We start from the raw sequence: 15,145 nt of genomic DNA, 5'->3' as shown, positions 1-15,145 counted from the left end.
GAAATTGGTTCTGTACTGACTCAGGGGAGAGAGCACATCTAAAAGTCATGCAGCACCATTTCCTGCCACAGCTGGGGTTCCCTGCTTGACTGTGAGCTGAGAGGAGATGGGCCAGATGGTGAGGGGTACCAACTGGGACCTCTGGCACTAACACATTGTGCTGGAAACTTACTTCTGTGTTCCCTGGGGAACATAACAGAGAGAAGCAGAAAATGTTTGTGAGTGTATACGGACTTCCTGTCTCCTTTACCAGAGTCAAAATAGCAGCAGGGTAACTCTACCATGGCTGCATTTGTTGGCAGTTCCTTTGGAGGCAAAGGGTTTCTGCTAGTACATAATAAAAGAAGCATATGCCTCTCCCAGGATGAACCATGCAGGGGCTTACCTCCAGGAGGGATATTGTATGGGGGCCCATGTCTAGAGTTAAATCTGAGTTGAATGATGCCTAAACAGCTGTGAGAGTAAAATACAGGCAGTGGAGGGCGGGTAGCGAAGGAATGCCTGACATTCCCAGATGGCCTGCGCCCAACAGCTGAGCTAGCATCTCCTCCTCGCAGGCTTCTATTTGGTCCTGGAATCTTTTCCTGATGCCCACGTTTGCATTTATCAGTCTTGGTGGAACAAAGAAATCTCACACACACACCCTGCCGCCCCCCAAGAAAGAATGTTAATTCATGTGTATCCGTCTCAGCGCCTATAACTCACCCTGGTACAGACCTCATGATTGTTTCCCCAGGTGTGAAACCCTTCTTCCTGCCCTAGTTACATGTGAAATGTGCATTGTGTTGACTGTCCAACAATACATCACAATTCCCCATTCCTGCTTTTAACTGTCTGTCTAGGGGTCTGTGGCTATTTAAAATCTCTTCGGAGCACTTCACATGATTTGTTGAAACAAGTAAACTGCATCAATAAATAAATGAAAATGGAAAATAACAGATGGAGCAGCGTGAAGTACACACAGTAGGGTTTAGCAGAACAAACATGCACCATTAATAAGCCATACACAGTATTGTGTTCCTAGCACAGCGAGGAAACTAGAATGAAATGCAAAAATTAGGTTAATGCTACTTTCTGGTTGAGATTTTAGCTTAACAGAAACCAGGAAGCTCAAAACTGTAACTTGGCCCCATGGCATAAGCATGAAGGCATCAAACTGGATAACATACCATAGATACAGAAAAATAAAATACCACGCAAAGTGGCCAAGTTACAGTTTGCGCAGGAGCAGCATTCAGCAAATAATAGATTTTTCAGTTTGGCGTCTGAATCAAAAAATCCTGAAATAAATGTTTTCATCAAATAACTTGGAAAAATGTCATTTGGAATCAAAATGTTGGTCGACTCTTTTTCATTCTAATTTTGGCCTTTTCAGGGTGTGTGTGTGTGTGTGTGTGTGTGTGTTTTTAAACTGGACAGATTTAAAACTGAAACACTGTTTTGAATGAAAAAAAATCTAAACAAAATGTTTTGAAACAAATCAGTCAAAATAAAAAACATCACCTCTTTTGAAAACATAATTTCCAGTTGAAACTATTCATCGAATTCAAATTCAGCAAATGTTTTGGACCCTGAAAAATGCATTTTTCAACAAAAAAAAACAAAGCAAAAGAATGGCTGGATTCGCCGACAAAATTTCATCCTGCTCTATTCAGGCCCCATCTTTGAATTGCCTGATTTCAAACATTTGCCCACAGTAGTGCAGTGTTCTGCATTTAGCATGTGCTTTTGGAAGAGATGGTGTTTTCAGAAAGCAGCTGGGTGATGTTTAGTGGCCTGTGAGATGCAGGAGTTCAGCCTAGATGTTGATCTCTTCTGACCTTAAACTTTGTGGGCTCGGCTGCACAGGAAGTTACTGCGTGGCAAGCCAGGCGTCTGACCCTATAGCGCACCAGCTTGCCATGCAGTAACTCCTCATTTGCACATTGCTACAGTGCAGTGAAAGTCCCAGAATGCGGCTTAGTTCGTATGGAAATTGGTGCACTATAGATTCACATGCCTGGCTTCCCACCCAGCAACTCACCATGTAGATGAGCCCTGGCATGTCTACACAGGGACACTCAGGAAAATTAATCTGAACTAACTAAAGGTATGAATTTACAGTGGATTAGTGAAACCACATTAAACTCCTATGTGGACACTCATTTGGAAATAAGTGGCCTTAATTCGATTTAGTTTAATTCACTTACAGAATGAACTAAGACAGGCCTTGTCTGCACTAGGACATCAGCTAAAATTACCAGCTGATCTGCTTCTGGGAGCACAAGTGTTGACAAGGAGCTGATGGCTGCAGGCATATTAAACACTGGTTTGTGTACACTTGCTCTGAGCAGGTTTAGACAACACTGCCTGCAACATCCTGGCAGAGGCCAGAAGCCCTGTGTATGCTAATAACACACCGGAGCTAAGGTGGCGGTAGCCATCAAAATACATCAAATCCATCAAATAATCCTTGTGTGAACACAGACATAGTTTGTGCTCCTGCCTGACGTGATTACAAATTGCATTACATCTGCTGTCAACTGCGTTGCTGGAGAGGGGGGGCTCATCGAGAGAACATCATCCACCAGCACAACTGTCTGATCCTAATCCCTCGCCACAGTGATCATAGCAACCATGAGAGCTGTAACCATGTGAGCTGATGGGAAGAAGCATAGTCCTGCTGCTAACGGTGTACAGGCAGGGCCGCCTGGGGGGGAAGTGGGGCAATTTGCCCCGGGCCCCACAGAGGCCCCGTGAGCCCTGGCCTGGCAGTGGTCCAGGTCTTCAGCGGCATTTCGGCGGCAGGGGGCCCTTTAGTGCTGCTGAAGACGCGGCGCGACTGAAGGGCCCCCTGCCTCCGAAATGCTGCCGAAGACCCGGACCGCCACTGGGTGAGTTCAAGCACCGCAGCTCCCACACTTTGCCCCAGGCCCCCTGAATTCTCTGGGCGGCCCTGTGTACAGGGCCTCAGCATGCCACACTCCACATGGGATACTGCAGGACAGGAGTAGCAATGGCCATTCAAGCTTTATATCCCTTTTTTCAGCGGCTGATAGCTTTATTGGAGTTTTCCTACAGGGTTAACGTTTCTCAGAAGCGATTTATTTTATTTATTTTTTAGCGGGGGGAGTGTTTAAAGAAAATCCACTGAGCTCTTTGAGTTACAGGAACATGAAAACATACAGGTTAATGTAACGGGACAGGAACCCTGCTCCTGCCCTGAAGGGCTTTAAAACAGCCCTGGGAGAGGGCTGTGGCAGGGCAAGGCAGCAAGCCTGGGCTGATTGGGGAAACAGCCACAGCTGGGCCATGCCCCAATCAGGCCGCAGCTGGCCCTTATAAGAGGGCAGTGGGTCAGGAGCAGTCAGTCTCTCTCTATCTCTAGAGGGAGAAGGGCCTGGCTGTGGGGAAGCTGAACAGGGTACTTGAGTGGAGCAGGGCTGGGGGATTGGGCAAGGGAGCTGGGGAGTTCCTGCCCAGAGAAGCCCCAGGCTGTGGCCTTGTCAAAGGCCAGAAAAGTACTAGGGTGCAAGGGTGCAGCCCAGGGTAGGCAGAGGCAGCTGGTCCAAAACCCCCTGGCCTGTGATGATTGGCTTATACAGACTGCAGCCAGCCCCAGTGAAAGGGGGCTAGATGGTGACTGGCAGTAGCCACTGAGGTGAGGTGGGGATAGTGGGTGGGGGTTCCCCAGGTGGGGAGACCCTGAGAGTGGGTGTACTGCCAGAGGCAGCGCCTGAGGACAGGGGGCACCAGGGGGGCCAGCAGCAGCGAGGCACTAGCCTGCAGAGGGCGCTCAGGAGCTGAACAGCTAATTCCCAGGATGACCGACAGGAGGCGCTGCAGCGGCGAGTCCTCGCCCAGCTACAGTTAACAATTTCTTAGTCCTTTCTGCTCTTGGACAGCTTTGTATTCCCATGTCACAAGTGACATGTTCATAGCCCTCCAAGAGGAATGGGAGCCTTGCTAAGTGTGGGGATAACGATTCTTTAGCCAGTTCGAAGTGAGTCACGTTCCCATGTTGCACACAGACAGTGCTTGCCTCTTCTGAGCGAAATAAGCAGGCATCATTCCAGCACGCAGGCAGTCGCATACATGTGTGTGAATGTGCAACAACACATGAGTGTGCAAAGGACAAGTGAGCCAACAGATTATGAGTGTATAAATAGGAGTGTAAGTGCACACACTGAAATAACACAGCAAATGTTTATTTCAATGATCAGAATGTCCAAATGAACGCCTTTTGCTGGAGGTCATGGGCATTCCATGAGAGGAAGTGTCTACACAAAGGTCAAGGACATCCAAACGGAGTGCCCTGAAATCAATGGATGTTCCACCCATTTACATCAGGGCTGAATTTGACCCAATAACTATTATTTGAGAAATAGCGTTTGATCACAATTGAAAGCCATACTGTAATGCATCAGTGGGCAGAGTTAAGGGTTAGTGAGCATTCAACCTTAGCTGAGCACGTACTGCCTTGTGTGCTTTTTTGTGCTACCATAATGTTGCACCAGTGTCGCTTCTATACAGGCTGCATAGAGTGAGGACAATACCATACCGAGTATCTCTCTGATGACAACAGGCTGCTCCAGGACAGCTGGAACACTCATGCCCCCAGCATTCACTGCCTTCACACGAATCTGAAGTCTATCTCCCGATGTCAGGTTGCGGATTGTGTACCGGGTAGAAAGAACGAGTTCTTTGTTAGCAGCTACCCAGTCTGCAGCTGGAACAAACAAACAAAGATCTTACTTAATAAGACACAGCAGGTTACAAGCAGAAAAAAGCTAACTGCCAAATAAAGTAAATGATGGAAGTTAAATGGATTCTGACAACGTTCATAGGCCCAACATGGGACAATTTTTTTTGGTAGTGCAAGGCACCCGTCTACAGAATCTAATTCTCTCCATATGGGAGTTTCCCAAAACTACTTCTAGGCACAGCCAAGCCCTCATGAACTGCACCTGTGCCACCGATCAAATCCCTAGCTAGCAAGTTGTCAATGTCATTCCCAGCAGAATGCAACCCAAAAGACCTCTGTGCAGCCTCCTCCATCCCCAGCGCTGTTGGCTAAGGAGTGAGTGATGCTGGTTTCATGAGTTATGATCAGACTTTCAGTGTGACTCTGCTCACTTACTTTTCCTGAGCATTCGTGACTGGGCTAATGTTCCCAGAGCGCAGCTTTCTCAGAGCTGGGCTCAAAGCCAAGAGCCACTGCTTTGCAACACCAGCTTTGATTCAGGCAAAGGCAGCAGAAGGTTATAAAGGTCAGGTTATCCAGTCAGGGAACAGAAACAATGCCATGCAGCTAGAGGTGACCATTTGCACAGCATGACTATGTATCGGTGAATATCAGATGTGCTCGCGCAGGCTGAAATTTGCTCACATAAAATATCCATCAAACAATCTGGAATAGCAGACAACTTGCAAGCCTGAAAAAGGGGCAAAACTCACTGAATAAATTGCTCATTCTGAACTGTTCACCTAGGGTGACCAGATCACAACACTAAAATATCAAGACACATTGGGGTGCTGTCAGCCCCGCCCACAGTCCACTCCCGTGCCTCCCAGACTCCAACCCCACTCTGCACCAGATCCCACCCCCTCTCTGCTCTGCCCCCCTGCCACTGCGCCCTTCCTCATCCTCTGGCCCAGCGCTGGCTTGCTGCGTCCCTCCTCAGTCCCCCACCCACCGCTTGCCTCTTCACCCTCCCTCGCCCGCCACTCGCCTTAAACTACAGTGCCAACTTCCCCTCTGCCCGGTGGGTGCTCACCCGCCCCCTGCCTCTTCCCGCCTCTGCACTGCCCTTGCCCCACCCCCTTCCACAAGTCCCCACCCCTGCCCTGCCTCTTCCCCGCCTCCTCCTCTGAGCGTGCCACATCCCTGCTCCTCCCTCTCCCTCCCGGAAAGTCCTAAGCACTGCCAAACAGCTGTTAGGCAGCAGGAAGTGCTGGGAGGGAAGGGGAGGAGCGGGGATGCAGCATGCTGGGGGGCGGGGGAGAAGGAGGTGAGGAGGGGGGGAGCTTGGCTGCTGGTGGATGCAGAGCATCCAAATGAGTGTCCACCCATGGAGTCTGCGCCTCTCTCCCGCTCGCCTCCTTACCTGAATATCAGGACAAATAGGGTCCTGATCGTATATCAATTGGGACCAGGGCTGCCCAGGAGGGGGGCAAGTGGGGCAATTTGCCCTGGGCCCCAGAGGGGCCCCCACAAGAATATAGTATTCTACGATATTGCAACTTTTTTTAATGGAAGGGGCCCCCAAAATTGCTTTGCCCCAGGCCCCCTGAATCCTCTGGGTGGCCCTGATTGGGACACGGGACAAAGGGTTAAATATAGGAACAGTCCCAATTTTATTGGGACATCTGGTCACCCTATGTTCATCCAGGGTTTGCCCCCAGCAAACCAACACTCACCAGCCCCCTCAGATCTGCCAACCAACCAGGGCTCATTAGCCATCCCCACCAGCCAGCTCACTTGTACTTATCAACCTCTCAGAAAGAAAACTGGTGTGCCGTTCAGCGTCCAAAAGGGGAAGAGCCTGCAGAAGGGGAATGGCCCACAAGTGGGGAACTTTGCACATTCAGGTGCTGCACAGAATCTAGGGCATTGCTTCTCCCTCAGAGCCATCCACCTGTGAGCCTCAAGCTCCATCCTACTCCGCTTTGTGCATTCCCACTGAGCCTCTGGGGAGTCAGTAGCATAGCAGGAAACACCACTAGTTGCTGGTGAGTTGACAGCCACATAGCAGGGCTTGTCATCCACCCCAACAAACCAATCTACATGCCCTTGCCTCCCCAGGCCAACTCACTGGGGATCCCTGACCAGGGCTTGACACCGGCACCAAAACAAGGAATAGGCTAGGACTCCTCTACCATCCGCTAAACACGAACTAGGGCTTGCTGGCCAGCCTCAGCCAGAGCTAATCAGCTGCCTTCAACCGGCCACAGCTTGGGAGCACAATGGCTCTAACATAGACTCATAGACTTTAAGGTCAGAAGGGACTATTATGATCATCTAGTCTGACCTCCTGCACAACGCAGGCCGTAGAATCTCACCCACCCACTCCTGTAATAAACCCCTAACCTATGTCTAAACCCCTAACCTATGCTAGATGGCCAAGGCTTGGGAGCCTTCAAAAGCCAATCAAAGTAAGGATTGCCAGCCAGGCCATCCAACCAGAAACATCCACGCCTTGGAAGAAGCCCTCAAGATCCACCAGTGTGTCTTCCACCCCGCCCCCCCCCAAAGCAGCCCCCCAGAGCAAGTTTGCCTCAGCACCCAAACAACCAAGGGAGCAAGGGTCACAAGCCCCCTTCCACCCGCAACCACCAGCAAGGTTTGTGCATCAGCCAAAACTTTCCAACCAGCCAAAACTCTCATGCCGGCCCCAACCAACCAACAGCCCAGCTCCAACCAGCTAGCCAGGGCTCAACAGCTACCCACTGCCAGATGGCCAGGGCTCCTTTACCAGCTAACCAGGCCCTACACAATCAAGGATCATAACAGACTGGATATTAGCCCAGCTCTCTCCAAAAAGGTGCTGGTTTAGCACCAGACTTGGGAGTGTCAGGTTGTGAAGCGCTTTTGCCTCCTTCACTACATAGTTCAGTGTTAGGTGCCCTGGTGGCCATGTAACCTACATTAAGGCAGTGTCCCATCCTACCAAGGCTCATGGTCTACCCCAAGCCAGCCAGTGCCCCTAAACCTCTCCCTATCAGCCAGCCATGGCTAGCACTCTGCCCCAAACCCACCAACCAGAGTCTGTGGGCCTGCTGCAACCAGACATCATAGACCTCCACTATCCAACTAAACAACCAAAGGTTCACATGGCATCCTGCCCACTTGGCGCTGCCAGGCTCATGAACTGCCCCACGCATCCAGCTAACATTCATCTCCCACCAGCAAACCCAGCCAGAGCTCCCCAGCATCCTCCAAACCTCAACCCACCAACAAATGCAGATAGGGCATCCCCAACCATCCCCCAGTCTGAAAAACACAGAGCAAATCCTGCCAGCAGCCAGGGATCAGCCCCCAAGAATAAGCCAACCAATGCCTGCCAGTGGCACCAATGAGAACTTGCCAAATGCCACCAGCCAATAAGGTCTCCCTCCCTAGCCTGGCCTGTTCTATCAACCAGCAAAGCAGCCAGTGGACTAATCTGAGACTATCAACTTGCCAACCAGAGCCTGCCAGCTGCCACCAGCCCACCAAGTTTCACTAGCCTAGTCCAATCCAGTTTGCCACCATCCAACTCACCACCTGTCCTCAACCCAGGAACCAATGCCTACAGCTTCAGCCAAGCATGGCTTGCCAGCTCTCCCCAACCATCTCTTCCTAATCCTTACATTTCCTTTCAGGTCCATGAGGATTAACTATTTCTCCTCTCCCTGCCCATCTCCACCCCCTCACCAATCATCCTGAGTCCGAAGCCAAAATATATTGCACCTGCAGATCAAACATAACGCCAACATGTTCAAAATTGGGTGCCTATTTCTATATATAGGCACTTAAATATATGGACTGCTTTTCCGAGGCACTGAACAGCCACAATACCTGCTGATTTCAATAGACCGCGGAAAATCAGGTCACTTATTTAGGAGACAAAATAGAAACACAGACCTAGATCCTCAAAAGTATTTAGGCACCTAATGTCCATTGAAATCAATGAGAGTCAGGTGCCTAAACACCTTTGAGGATCTGGGCCACAGAGCCCTGAAGTGAGGCACACAAATTTAAAAATTTGGGACTGACCTTCTTAGTGCCCGTCTGTTTGTCCCTAACCCCCCACTGTTCCTCTGCAAACTTTTTCCTCCTCCTGATGTTTTTTTGGCTTTCTGGCATCCAGATCTACATTCATATGTAGTGATTCAGATGTTCAGAGGCCCCAACATAGGACAAGGAGCCACCCTGCTGTTCCCACCGCCATCTCCTGCCTCCAGTATGCGGCTCAGGAAGAGAGACTTGGGTTCATAGAGTCACAGATTTCAAGGCCAGAAGGGACTGCTGTGATCATCCTGTCTGACTTCCAGTAAAACGCAGGCCAGAGACCCACCTGCCCCAATATAATTCCTAGAGCAAAGCTTTTAGAAAGACTTCCCATTGTGATTTTAAAATGGTCAGCGATGCAGAATCCACCACAACCCTCAGTAAATTGTCCCAATGCTTAATTACCCTTGCCATTAAAACTATACACCTAATTTCCAGATTGAATGTATCTAGCTTCAACTTCTAGCCATTGGATTGTGTTAGACCTTCCTCGACTGAAGAGCCCACTATTAAAAATGTGTTCCCCATGTAGCTACTTATCGACGTAATCAAGTCCTTTTATCCCATGGGAGCAACGCTTCCACCACAGGTCATCACTGGAGATTAAACCTATGGCCTTCAGCACCAAAATCCTGGCCCCCTTCCCGTTGAGTTACTGGAGTCAACCCACTATCTGGCAGCAATAGTAAGCTCCTAGCCTCTGTGGAGAGCTGGTCAATTTTTATTTATTTGGAACTTTCAAAGAAAAAAGAAATTTTACACAAAAATGTTTTGCTGGTTTTCATCCAAAACCTGTGTGGCCTGGCCACAAGTTAGGGACATGACACACTCAGCCAGTGTGTTACATGATCTTCCCCATTAACACACAGCTCTTCATGCTTAGAAAGGAGTAAAGCTCAAGCCTACTTCCATCTTTGCAGCATTCCACCAGGTATCCATCCAGGCCAGTGGAGCCCTCCTGCTCTGGGGCCTTCCATGTCAGGGACACCGAGTTATCATTCACGTCCTCCACTGCCAGGTGCAATGGGCAGCTGGGCGGCTCTGTAACAAACACAGACACTTTAGAAAGACATGGAAACCCCCACCCCCCAACTGACACAATCCCTCCGGCTAGGCCTGTTTGCCACATACAGCCTCTCAATGCATTCCCCAAGTGCCTACCACGCTCCCACCCCAGCCTCCCCTATCCACCCTGGGACTCCCACCCCAGCCTCCCCTGCCCACCCCATCGATCCAGAGACACCCACCCCAGGCTCCCCCGTCCATCCCCAGACACCCACCCCAGCCTCCCCTGGCCCCCATGCACCAACAGACACCCACCCCAGCATCTCCCGTCCATTCCCAGAAGCTCACCCCAGCCTCTCCTGCCCAATCCATTCCCTCTTAAATGCACCCACCAGCCTCCCCATGCCCCCAAACACACCCAGCCTAGCCCCACACACTCATCCCATCCCCCCTGCCCACCCAGCCCCCCAATACACTCTCCTCAGTCCCCTTGCCCACACCCATGCACCCAGATACACACATCCCAGCCTATCCCATTCTCCCAATACACCCCCAGCCTCTCCACCCATCCCCAGCCCCCAATACACCCACCCCAGCCTACACTGCCCACCCCCATACTCCCAGATACCCAACGTAAGAACGGCCATAGCAGGTCAGACCAATGGTCCGTCTAGCCCAGTATCTTGTCTCTGGCAGACAGGGCCAGCTGCTTCAAAGGGAATGAGCAGAACAGGGCAATTACTGAGTGACCCATCCCCTGTTGTCCAGTCAGAGGTTTTGGGACACCCAGAGCATGGAGTGTGTCCCCAAAATGCCGCCTCCCAAATTCTGCCTGGGGCGCCATGGGGCGCACGGGAGCTTCCGGTTCCACTCCAATCGCGCCGCCGAAGAAGGACCCTCCGCCGAAATGCCGCAGGCGACAGTGGCAGTCATTGAGCTGCTCAGTTGCCTCTCACTGTTTTCCGCGGCACATCAGCAGAAAGTCCTTCTTCGGCGGCGCGACGGGAGCAGAACCGGAAGCTCCTGTGCGCCCCATGGGGAGCGCACAAAATGCCGCCCCCCGAATCCTGGCACCCTAGGCAACCTCCTAGGGTCGCCTAATGGAAGCACCGCCCTGCGTGTCCCTAACAATCTTGGCTAATAGCCATTGATGGACCTGTCCTCCATGGACTTATCTAGCTCCTTTTTTAACCCTGTCATACTTTTGGACACTTCAGCCTCCCCTTGTCCACCTCATCCCCTAAATACACCCCTCCCCCACCCGCCAGATTAACCCTCTCCCCTCTTTATGCCCCCCAGCCTCCCTCTGCCCATCCCCCTAAGTACATCCCCTCCCCTGCCAGCCTCCCCCTGCCCACCCCATCCCCTAAATACACCCCTCCCCCCGCCAGCCTAGCCCCCTCCCCTCTATGCACCCTCAGCCTCCCTCTGCCCACCCCTAACCCTGATGATGGGCTCCCGGTCCGCCTGGCTCCCCCTGCACAGACGCTCCTCTCTGACCAGATCCATGGTCCGCTCCCCTCCCCTTCACCTGCTTTAGGCTCCCCGCGCTCCGGAGCAGCGGCCGGGGCCTGGGGCTCAGGCTGCAGGGCGCCCTCTGCTGGCGAGGCTGGAGCCGCTTCTGCTGCCCGGGCTTCAGCCGGTTCGGCTGCTGGGGTCGCCTGGTCCAGCTGTGGGTCTGGGTCTGGTTCTTTGCCGGGCATGACCGCAAGGTCTGGGGGCTCCGCTCTAGGGGGAAGAGGGCTCCGCTCCGGATGGGACCGGGTCTCTGCTCCGGATCTGGGGGACTCCGCTCCGGATGGGACTGGGTCTCTCTGCTCCGGATCTGGGGGGCTCCGCTCCGGCTGGGACCGGGTCTCTCTGCTCCGGATCTGGGGGGCTCTGCTCCGGCTGGGACCAGGTCCCTGCTGCGGATCTGGGGGGCTCCACTCCGGGATGGGACCGGGTCTCTCTGTTCGGGATCTGGGGTGCTCCGCTCCGGCTGGGACCAGGTCTTTCTGCTCCGGATCTGGGGGGCTCCGCTCCGGCTGGGACCGGGTCCCTGCTCCGGATCTGGGGGGCTCCGCGGGAGGGGACCGGGTCTGTGAGTCGCTGGAGGCTCGGGAATTTTTATAGGCTCCGGCTGCCACCTGTCACCTCCTCGCAGCCCCCTGCCGCGGGCGGGGGCCGCCGCCAGGAATAGCCGCCCCGGAGCTGCGCGTCCCCGACTCCCCCCATCCGGCCACCCCGGCCCGGCCCGGCCGGGAGCTGCGGGGCTCCTGACTCCGCCCGCCCGGGACCGGCCCCGAGCGCCGCCGCCCCGCAGCGGGCCCCCAGCGCAGGGCGGAGCGGGGCGCTCCCCAAACCCAATGGCCACAGAGTCTCCTAAACTGAGCCGCTGTGGGTACGGCTCCCCGACCCCCACTCCCTGAGTCAGCCCCCGACCCCCACTCCCTGACCCACGCCCCTGACCCCCGACCCCCCTGACTCCCATTCCCTAGCCCACCCTCCTGACTTTCCCTGACCCCCACTCTCTGAGACCCTCCCAACCCCCACTCCCTGAGTCGCCCCCTGTGACCCCCGCTGAACCCCACTCCTTGACCCCCCCGTGACCTCCCCTGGCCTCCATTCACTGACACACTCACCAACACCCTCCACTCCCCCCCTCACCTACCCTTAATTCCCCCCACTCACTAACCCACTTGGTGATTCCCCCCCCCCCAACCCCCACCACTCACTGAGTCACCTGCCATACTCCAGGACACTGAATTCCATGAGTCACTGATCTGCTCCCGCCTGGCACTTCCTGGGTCCCTGGCATCCATATTAGTCATCTTGGGTTGCAAACAAGGTGAGCGGTTGTGTTTCCCCCCCCCCCCCCCAGCTTCCCAACAGGGTCTAGTGGACATGGGAGCAGGGGTTACTCTGTCCATCTGCCTGGGCCAAGAGGGGAGGAGGCTTTGTTCTTTTAACAGAAATAAAGTCCACTCAAGTTATATCAAATTCACCCACAAAGCAAGAATAGCACTGAAGGATTAAGTACTCTTGATTCTCTCTCTCTCCATTTTTACCACACTCATCTCTGCATGCCATTGCCTAATAGAAGTGTCATCACCACTGTATAAAGGCCCCACGTGGTCTCTTTTCCTCTCTACCTTTCCCCGAGGCAGCCAGAAAGTTTTCTCCTCTTTCTCCACATTTGTAGTTCTTTATGTTGTGGCCGGGGAAAATTTGTATGGTATCTGTTTCCACCCTCATGGGCCAGCTGCAGAGAAAGCTCTCTCTGTTGCCCTGGTGGGCTTTGCCCTTGGGGCGGACGATTTCATAGTTCCTGAGAAACTTGCCTGCCTAGGGAGATCATGGCTGCAAAGAGGCAGGCTTGGGCCAGTTACCTGGAAGGCATTAAAGATTAGTGCTCAGCCTGAATCTAGGCCACTCTGGGGTATAGGGAGCTACTGCTGTGAGCAGTGCACCAAGGTGATGTACTCGCAGCCACCCATCTGGTTGAGGAGATGGGCTGCTGCATGCTGGACTAATGAAAGCGTTTTTAATGTTGGGGTACTCATTGCTAGGCGGGGCGAGCTGCCGTAATCCAACCGGGAGGGCATGAAAGTGTAGAACACCATGGCCTAGTCAGTGTCTGCGAGGAGCGGGACAAGGAGCTGCGCAGTGGAGGAGACATTTTTAGCCACTGTAGTCATGTGAGTATCCAACATCAGCAGTGCAAGGTCCAGAAGGCCCCAGGCTGCACACTGATCTGACCATCTGAAAGCAGACTCAATAGAAGGCAAAGTTATAGGGGTGTCCAGATCTTCCAAATGTTTCCCTCTTCAGTCACCAGGTTTAGTTTCAGCAAACCGCTCACCATCCAGGTGCCAATGTCAGCCAGGCAATGGGCCTGCTGAGAGATAGTAGCATTTGCAGTTGCAGCTGTAAATGATATGTTAAACGATGTGTAATCTGCATGTTGCCAGCAGTTGAGACTCAACCCATGAGTCCTGCCAAAACCCTCCAGCATGTCATTCTGGCACTTTTATGGGGAGCCAGAACAGCTCTGCCGGCACTTCCAGTATTTCCAGTATTTGCATTCTCAAGCACAGCGCTCACCTGCCAATGAGTCCATGATTTCTTGTGATCCTCCCCGCCCCACACACACACACACACATGGCCTCATGGAGATGTTAAATAGGATGAGGGAAAGACCAGAACCAGGTGCAACTCCACAAGGTATTCACTATTCTCTAAGAACTGCAGAAAAAAAGGGTTGGGCCCAGCTCAGCACTTTTCTGTTAACTCCTGCTATAGCTTCACTCCAGGAGAGTAATTGATCATGATCACCAAATCCACTGAGAGACCAGTAATATGGATATGGACATTCTGGCCACAGTCCAGTGACATTCTCCTTCTGTCCATTCAGCAGCATGGCCAGCATTATTTTCACTGCACACCCCAGCCTGGAGGGATCTAGGCCACAGGTGTCATTGTATATGGCTCTTTGCTCGTTTTTCGCTTACTATATTCAAAAGTAGAAGGATACCAGGCAGTAGCAGGTAATGTCTGTTAAATCAAGAGATGGCTTCTTGGGTACCAGTTGGATACCTCATACACAGTCCCGTCTGAAAAGGGGTATTGACAATATCTGTTAGTAGTAGTCCTAGTTGTTGTCAAGTCACTTTCACAAGCTAGGAAGGATGTGGGTCTGAAGCCCTGATAGATCCTCAAGGGTATTTAGGCTCATAATGTCCATTGAGGCTCTGGGCCTGACTCAGATTTCCTTCAGCATTTCTGCTATTTTTCTCTGTGTTAAATGCAAATGTGAGTTTAGCATAGGTTCCTTTCGACACAGAAATCATGAAACCAAGGGTGCCAAACTTGAGTGGTGCTGTGACCCCCATGTACCTGGTCAGAACGCCGGGTGCAGGGAGCTAAGCCTAGACCCATGGGACAGGAGCTGCTGCTGTGGAGTGAGTGAGGAGTGGGCTAGCTCTCCAGACCACCATCACCCAGGGCCTCCCATCTCACCAGGCTAGGATTAGGGTATCGGTGCTGAGACAGAAGGTGCTGTTGAGGGTGGTTGGTGCCCCTCCCTTGACTACAACTTAAAATCATGTCCAAGAAGAGTGCACTCCTGTTTATTATGGAACACTAGTAATGCACAAGTTAAAAAAGTAAAAATGAATGTCTTTGCAAAAGCACCTAAAACATGTATAGTTATGCTAAAGAATTGAAAAACCTGAATAAAAAGCAAAAATGTATTTTAACAAAGGAGGGGGGGAATAAAGAGTGAAAAACCAGGTCATTTTTCTGTCATGTGCTGTACCAAAGCACAGCTTGTGTTATAAATGACTTGATCCGTATTGTATTGTAAATAAACTAAGTTAATCTATGTATACATTCAGGTTACTAAAA

General features: G+C 52.2%; 1 protein-coding gene across 1 annotated transcript in view; it reads right to left on the bottom strand.

The window, feature by feature from the left end:
- Positions 1–12,002, bottom strand: part of MYBPH (myosin binding protein H) — a 28,860-nt gene extending 16,858 nt beyond the window's left edge. Inside the window, exons 1-3 of the mRNA XM_045012857.1 lie at positions 11,289–12,002; positions 9,659–9,793; positions 4,541–4,708 (exon numbers count right to left, since the gene is read on the bottom strand). Coding sequence (XP_044868792.1) covers positions 4,541–4,708; positions 9,659–9,793; positions 11,289–11,460 — 475 coding nt within the window. The 5' untranslated portion in view covers positions 11,461–12,002. The remainder of the gene's footprint in view (positions 1–4,540; positions 4,709–9,658; positions 9,794–11,288) is intronic.
- Between the last annotated feature and the right edge of the window lie 3,143 nt (positions 12,003–15,145).

Source organism: Mauremys mutica, chromosome 4 (genome assembly GCF_020497125.1).
Source record: "Mauremys mutica isolate MM-2020 ecotype Southern chromosome 4, ASM2049712v1, whole genome shotgun sequence".
NCBI classification, from domain to species: Eukaryota; Metazoa; Chordata; order Testudines; family Geoemydidae; genus Mauremys; species Mauremys mutica.
This window is presented reverse-complemented; position numbering and strand designations above follow the sequence as displayed.